An 8,400-nucleotide genomic window follows, 5' to 3' on the forward strand; every position below is an offset into this window, starting at 1 on the left:
TAACCAGGTCTGCAGCCGGAATATCCATATAAGGAACAGGAAAGATCCCCCGCCGGAATTTTCCTTATATGGGCATCTCCTTAAATGGACACTCCTTTATATGGACTGGCATTGCCCTGCTTCCGGAAGCCACTGAGGGAGGGGGGGGTGAGAATTTCGCTTTTAGATATTCGTGGTGGAAGCCGAGATAAAGTTCGGAAGTACCACGGCGTTTTGGGCTCCATCGGTTCTTGTAGTTGGATGCTTTGCAGTGTTCAAAGCTAGTGTTCCCTGAGTGCGTGACGTCACGGATCCTCCTTTCAGTGTCCACATAAGGGCTTCCTGCACTCCATATATGGACATGTACGTCATTGAAGAGGCGGGGATAGACCGATGAAAAATCCTTTATATAGAGGTGGGTACCTCGAGTCGCGAGAGATTCCGGAGGAGAGAACTTAGAATGCTGTGAGCTCACGGGACAGCTAGAAAAGAACCTGGAAAATAAATGATAATTCTATAACTAATTCCCCTACTATCATAACATACACACAGAATAATCCTCAGCACTGGAGGACGAGGAAGTGCCGCCTCCTCGCTCTAGTGGCGTCCGGCTCCCCATTGCATTGGCCCGCAGGACAGTGCAGGAAATCCCGAGGCAGGTGGCATGGCTGCAACTAAAGCGGAAATGCTCATGTCCCCTCTGCAAATTTCAGATCCCTTTGGTTCTTTTCCGCACTCCCCTACCATGGATAACTACCCAAAGCTGGAGGAAATGATGCTGCTCAGCAGTGGGGGATCACAGTTTCTGAGCACCGCAGTCTCGGACGGCAGCAGCTTTAGCTCTCAAGGGGAGGGTGCAGAGCACTTTGAGCATCTTGCCGCAGGTAAGCAAAGCCACTGGCAATGGAATGGGGGGGGGGGGGGGGGAACTAGCACTTTCTGAAGAGGAATTACGGTTGCACTGTAGGGAATTTGTAAGCGATATAATGTCTGTAAGACAAAAATATTCGCACAATATTTCATGTAGAGATTTCCTATTTATGTGTGTAGAAGAATGAACCTACCGGCTTGGAACATATATGCTGTTACGCAATAATAAACGTTAATGGACATAGAAGGGGGTGGGAGTGGAATTATCTTACATTGTCTTTTCGGTGCATGTATTTATGTCTAGCAGCATGGAATTACAAGAATTTTAGCCCTGTGCATTTGCTCCGGTTACTTTGTTTACTGTAGAACATAGGCTATATATTATCCTAATTCAATTTTTGATGCTTAATTCAATGTAATGCTTTGAATTTTTAACTAGCATCTTCAACATGTACCTCAGTAAAATTATGTTTCATTTTCTTTGCAGATACATTTACTGATATTTCTTTGAGTAATGAGAAACCCTTGGCAGATACTGGTTATTCTAACCACACCAGCAGACTGCCTCCAATTACTTACACTGGTCGCTTCTCTCTAGAACCAGCTTCCAGCAACAGCAACACTTTATGGCCAGAACCGCTTTTTAGCCTTGTGAGTGGACTGGTTGGAATGGCTAACCCACCAACAACTTCTACACCATCCTCTTCCTCATCATCTTCACCACAGAGCCCCTCTCTAAGCTGTTCGGTTCAGTCGAACGAAAGCAGCTCAATCTATTCTGCAGCACCGACCTTTTCCAATTCTAGTACGGAGATCTTCAACGAACAGCAAGCACAATCGTTTCCCAATCCTTCCAGCACTTCTATACAGTATCCTCCACCAGCTTATTCAGCTACAAAAACAAACTTTCAGGTGCCAATGATTCCTGATTATTTGTTTGCCCAACAACAGGGAGAAATTGGCTTGCTCCCCCAAGATCAAAAACCGTTTCAGACTTTGGAAGCCAGACCTCAACAACCTTCTTTAACACCTCTCTCAACTATAAAAGCTTTTGCTACTCAGACTGGTTCTCAAGACATGAAAACCATCAACTCTACCTATCAAGCTCAACTGATCAAGCCAAGTAGAATGAGGAAATACCCCAATCGCCCTAGCAAGACTCCTCCCCATGAAAGACCTTATGCTTGCCCAGTTGAGACTTGTGACAGGAGATTTTCAAGATCTGATGAACTAACAAGGCATATCCGTATTCACACAGGACAGAAACCTTTCCAGTGTCGCATCTGCATGAGAAATTTTAGTAGAAGTGATCATTTGACAACACATATTAGAACACATACAGGAGAGAAACCTTTTGCCTGTGATATCTGTGGTAGAAAGTTTGCCAGAAGTGATGAGAGGAAGAGACACACTAAAATTCATCTGAGGCAAAAGGACAAGAAAATAGAGAAGACCCCGCCAGTTTCTTCTGCATCTCCAACTTCCACCTATTCCTCTCCTGTTACTACGTCTTATCCCTCGCCAGTGCCTACCTCATATTCATCTCCAGTATCCTCATCTTATCCCTCTCCAGTACACAACTCCTTCCCTTCTCCTACAACTACTTACCCATCAGCCACCTCTACTTTTCAATCCCAAGTGATTACTAGTTTCTCATCTTCAATAGTAACCAGTTCCTTCAACTCTTCAGTCACTACAGCACTTTCAGATGTACATTCAACCTTTAATCCAAGGACAATTGAAATCTGTTAAGTGTGTTTGTGAGACTGTCTGATAGTAAGGACCATGGTTCTTATTCTTACAGCAAGGCCATGATAACCCTTCTGTTAAGCTTCAACTGCCTGAAAATGCAATTTCAGCTCTCTGCATCTGCTAAAAGACTTCATTTGCATGGACAATAAATATCCTTTCAGTATGACCTAGCTTCAAAGGCCAGCATTGGACTAGAAAGAAATGGATTTTGGTTATATACATAGCCAATGTGTTTTGTATATGTGCCATATTTTGGTTCATCTTTCTTTGGGTATTATTGATGTGAGCATTCTTTACATATTCATATTGTATTACTTGGAGTTAGAAAGACCATATTTTGTAAACTTGTAATTCTATTTAGTGACAATGCTGTGATGAGTTTTTTTGAATTTATTTGAAGACCAGCACTTAATATATATTCAAGCATGTGTAAAACTAATACTATGTTTACTTTTTGTAAATATCACCTGATGGTACTCTCACATGTGGCAAAAAGTTTAGTTTTAAAAGTTACAAGTCTTGGTGCCTTTTTGCTGATGTCTTTACAGGTGCATTTGTGTGAATAGATGCTTTGCATCTAGCCTTAAGGGGAAACAGATTTTGTTGAAAGAATGTACAGACAACTTAAGAAAAGATTCCATAAGGGAGAGAAAGAGCTGAAACACAGCTTAATTTGTTTAGAATGTAAGCAAAAACAAAACAAAACAAACCTCTAAAGTATATTTTTGTAATTGTAATGTAAATTTATAAATATATATTCAGGAGTTGGAATGTTGTAGTTACCTACTGAGTAGGCATGGAATTTGTATGTTTTGAACAAGCAGTTCATTATTTTGTGGTTTATTTTTTACTTTGTAATTGTGTTTGTTAAACAAAGTGACTGTTTGGCTTATGAACACGTTGAATGCGCTTTACTGCCAATGGGATATTTGGTGTACAAGATATCCTTCAAGATAAAATAAAAAAACATTTTAAAAAGATCATATGTGAAAATGTTTTTCTTCTAGAATTGTCGTGTGGGGGTGATTTTCACTGAGCTGCCTAACAGCAAGATATGGAGATATTTTTCTGCCCTCTTAATTGGGTGGTAAAAGGTAGGCAGGTAAAAAGGTATCCACATCATCTTACATCTGTGGATAAATGGTATATCCCAAAAAAACTATCACCCCATTGGGTTTTCAGGATTGTCACATGAATATGTACAATACTGATGTGTGTACACTGGATCTGCAATGTATGAAAATCTAGTTCATGTATGTTTATTATGGATGTCCTGAAAATCAGACAGGTAAGGGTTGTGAAGCAATGGACTTCATGTTGGAAAGTGCATAGATAAGATTTGAAATATTAAGGGGCAATAATTAAAGCACCTGCACAGGTGGGAAACTACTACTAGTTTTATCTTAGTTAGTTACTTCGTTTTACTGCTGATTTTGCTCCAATAATCATAGGAAAAATATGAGCATAGGTTTGCTTTGATTCTTGCCACAGGAAACAGTACTTACAGTGATCTGCACATACTTTTACTACAGATCTCAAAGTAGCTTCTGAGGTGAATGTATTCACTTCCACCTCGGATGGTTTCCTTATAATGAGGTTCAGGTAGACACAAATGCATAACAAAGGGGATGATGCAGCAAAACTAATGTTAGGTTGCATCTTTGTTGTTGTTAGTTTTTTTATTTTTATTTTTTTCATGCATGAACAAAATATTCAAAGCCATTTATGAAACAAGTGGAAGAACTGCCCACATTAAACAGGTAACTCTGTACAAGCCATCGAAAGTTAGAAACTGGGATGGTGCATGCCAAGTGTCAATTCGATATTGGCAATTATGTGTGTAATTAGTACTGCAAGTCCACAGTTATATACCTAACTTTAGGTCAATGGTGGTGTAAATGCTCGCACATAACTGCTAATATTCTATAATGTGTACTAAGTGTTGGGCACGCATGCCCCTCACCCACTCATGGCCCTCCCAGGTCCACCCCCCCCCCCCCACCACACACACAGTTGCACTCTATGGATTTTGCATGCTCAAGTTCTACAATCTCAGTTAAAGACAGTTATGCACACAAGTGTCAATTAGCTCCAATTATAGCCAATAATTGAGTTTTAATAACAATTAGCAGTTCTTAAATTAAGTTACACATGTAACTGGCTCTATTACATAACTTGCACACTAAGCATCAAATTGGGCACACAAGTTTATAGAATTAGGGTGCAAGTGGATTAAAAACATCTGCATGGCAATATGAATAAATATCACTACATGAATTGTTACATATCAGCATTTAGCTGTAGAAAAAAGGAGTGGGCTGGGGCTCAGCAAAACAACTATCCAGATGCACCCAAGGCCTGCTGGATCCTGTTCCTTCTGGTGGGGGCAAAATATGGTAAGCCTTGAAAGTGCGCATCTGCTCAAGGCCCTGCACTGCTTACTTTCAGTCTCCTTTAGGGCTGCTGCAAACTGTCACGGTGGCACCAGCTCCGAGATCTGTGCTGCTCTAGATGGATATGTAGGTCTTCCTAGCAGTAGGTTAGCCTCTGCTGGTCTAACGATGTGTATAAATGAGGTAACATCTGAATGTCACCACTCTCCATATAATTGTTCTGCAGGGCACATACCCAGATACTTAATAGCAGGAGCTGTGAATGCCTTAGCACTGATTATCTGGGGGTTAGTTCCACCCGAGGTTGTTGAGTGGCTCACAGGGCAGTTACAATACCTCCGTGGGCTGCATATCAGCCCCTTAGAATGTAAGTCGTCCAAAAACTATCTAGTGTACCTGAATGGAACTCACCTTCACCTACATACATTTTAAAAAATACAGAGCTAGGGCAGGGGAGAGGTTGGACACAGGGGCAAAGAGCCTTGAGCGCCCAGACGGGGGGGAAAAGGGAAGTTTGGCTTAAAAGTAGAACACTAATGAATATAGAAATAAAGTATCACTGCCTGTGCTTTATCCAGTGGCCAATAACAATGAATATCAGACCCTTAAAAGGCAGTAACAAAAGTCTCTGCTGCCTTTATAAACTATGCTCATAGTAAGTGCCTTTTGAAGTTTTCACATAGGCATTCTATTAAATTTATAATACAGCACCAATGTAAAAAGCCCAAAAAAGCACCTATTTTATTCCTATGTGACTTTAGAGAAGGCTCCTGCAATGAGTGCCAGTAGTGCAGAAATGTTCTTACACAAAATTACACCTTTTCCAAAAAAAGGTATAAATGTGTGTGTGAACTCTATGTATTTTATAAGATGCACATATACATAGAACAGTTCTACTAATAAGGAGGTAAGGTTATTGAAGGCTATGATTGAATTGGGTGATTGGGAAAAGATAGCTTTACGGAGAAGACGTCAACATTTTTCTATGAGTATAGATCAACAGGTTGAAGATGGTATATATCAGCAACAGGATCATTAAGAGCCCCTTCACTAAAGCTTAGTGTGTGCTCACTATGCATTATCCTATCCTATACCTTATGGGCTACATGGCATTTAGGGCCTTGTTTACAAAGACATGCTAAAAATTAGTGTGTGTTAACCATGTAGATGCCCATCTACACGGTTAGCGTGCACTAAAAACGATAGTGCAGCTTTGTAAACAGGGCCCTTAGTGCACACTAATGTCCATTAGCATGCGATAAGCTTTAACAAAAGGGACCCTAAATGAAGTTGTTCCTTTGAGATCTAGGACTTTACATTCTACTCAAAGGAAGTGGTTCTCTGAGGATTTAAACATGCAAAAAAGATGATTATGCAAGCTGGAGAAGAAGTGGATGAAAAGCTTGGATGCTGAAGATTGATGTTGGAGGAAGGAAGCTAATGAGTATTGTTCAAATATTCCAACAGGAAACAAAGCTTGTTCTTCTATAGCCAGATAAATATTGATAATATGGCTCGATTTTTTTGTGCAAAAAGTACAGGATCTGAAGAAAGAGTAGAAGAGTGAAGTGTCTATTCTGGATGCTGATAGATTGGACAATCCCCCCCCCCCCCCCCAACAACACACACACAATTGGACAGGCTGAAATCCTGTTTTGTTCTTTAAATAATACTTTATTCATGGTGTATCCTATCTGAGCACATTAAGTTCTGCACAGATAACATGTTAAAATAGTTACTTGTCTTGATCAATGGCTTTCTGATTCAGGGGTTTATGCCTGACAGCCTATAAGAGGCAACCATTATTCCTGTTTGAAAAAGAAAGGGTTGGAAGAGAAAAATTATTTATTTATTTGTTGCATTTGTATCCCACATTTTCACGCATATTTGTAGGCTTAATGTGGCTTACATAGTACCGGAAGGCAGTTGCTGGCTCCGATGAGAACAAATACAGAGTGATTTTGTGGTAGGATAAAGTTCATGTGGCACAGTCACATTTAGGGAATTATGCAGCAGAGAAGTTGAGTTATGTCCATTACGTACTTTAATTTTGTTGTGTTGCAGAGATCAGGCATTTAGGTTGGATCGGCAGGGTATGCCTTTTTTAATAGGTTGGTTTTTAGTGATTTCCGTAAGTTTAGGTGGTAATTATGTTAATCTTAGACATATTCTGAATTTATTCTTTTTACTATACTATTTCAGAAGGAAGTAGTGTTCCAGTTGGGAAGCTACCTAGAAGATAATAGGTTACTGGAACCTGCCAAAGTGGTCTTTTATCCGGCCAGTGGTTCAGTGCTATTGGTGTTTAGATCATTCATCAGCATTTGGTTTGGTGGAACCTCCCTTACTGTTAGAAATATTCAAAACTTTGGGAGTGGGAAGTACTGTACTAATATGGATTTCCTCTTTTTCTGTTACAGATGAGTTCTCTGAGCAGGGAAGATGGCAACCAAGTCACAGCAAAATGCAGATAGAAAATGGCTGAAAATACCTCAGTTGGGAGCGTATATCATCTATGTGCAACAATCACCTTGCTGCACCGAGCTTCTTCACTGATGGCTAGATGAGTGCTCTGAGCATGGAAGATGGTAACCAAGTCTCATAGCACAATGCAGATGGAAAATGCCCCAGTTCAGGCAATAGAGGTTCAAATATTACTGCAAAAATTTACCAAATCACACAGTCGTCTTGGTGTCTGTCCAATGCATCTATTCAAAACTCCTCGAACTGCTTACCACTGGGATGTATAATTTAGTTTTGTTGAGATTATCTCCATGTTTTCTGGTTGATAATGTTAACTCCCATCTTTATAAACCACAACATGGATTACAGTGTCTTAGCCAATTATTAGCCAATTGCCAACATCCCTCTCTTTACTAAACTATTAGAAAGTCATGCAGCCAAATTATTACCTGAGTATCTTGATCTATATAACATCTTAGACTTCTCTGAGTCAGGCTTTCATAGTAGTTTTAGTACAGAGATGTTACTTGCTGCCATAATTGCTGAAGCAAAATCATTTTTGGCTAAGGACCACAAGTTGTATTACAATTTGACTTGACATCAGTGTTGATCTGGTTGATCATAAATTTATTAATTATTGGATGATATTGGGGTCACAGAAAAAGTGCTAGATAGTTTTAGAGGTTTTCTATCAAATAGAGCCTAGAGAGACAAGCCGAATGGTGGACCTTTGGAGCCTGAAAACATGAACTGATGGTCCATAAGATTCTCCATTATGACTAATTCTGCTAAATGTTTATATGACATCTTTAGCAAGAGCATTGGCAGGCTTGAGCATATGTTACTACAGCTATGCAGATAATATTATTTTACTCATTCCTTTCTATTCTGGCATGGATTACACAAATGTAGAGTTTATAAGTAGATGCAGTGGAATTTGAAC

At 39.9% G+C, this 8,400-nt stretch overlaps 1 protein-coding gene across 1 annotated transcript; it reads left to right on the forward strand.

Annotated features, from left to right (window-relative positions):
- Nucleotides 1-423: 423 nt before the first annotated feature.
- On the forward strand, nucleotides 424-3,022 carry EGR1 (early growth response 1). Its single transcript, XM_030212303.1, has 2 exons — nucleotides 424-863; nucleotides 1,337-3,022. Exons 1-2 carry the CDS (start codon nucleotides 644-646, stop codon nucleotides 2,599-2,601), a joined length of 1,485 nt encoding a protein of 494 aa, XP_030068163.1. The 5' UTR covers nucleotides 424-643; the 3' UTR covers nucleotides 2,602-3,022.
- The last annotated feature ends 5,378 nt before the right edge of the window (nucleotides 3,023-8,400 follow it).

The sequence above is a fragment of the Microcaecilia unicolor genome, chromosome 8 (assembly GCF_901765095.1).
Source record: "Microcaecilia unicolor chromosome 8, aMicUni1.1, whole genome shotgun sequence".
In the NCBI taxonomy this organism is placed as follows: domain Eukaryota; kingdom Metazoa; phylum Chordata; class Amphibia; order Gymnophiona; family Siphonopidae; genus Microcaecilia; species Microcaecilia unicolor.

Excerpts from the sequence above, each read along its gene's own strand:
- EGR1 (XM_030212303.1), top strand. The coding sequence starts at position 644 with ATGGCTGCAACTAAAGCGGAAATGCTCATGTCCCCTCTGCAAATTTCA. Across the intron at positions 864-1,336 it reads CTTTGAGCATCTTGCCGCAG|ATACATTTACTGATATTTCT; the intron begins GTAAGCAAAGCC and ends TTTTCTTTGCAG.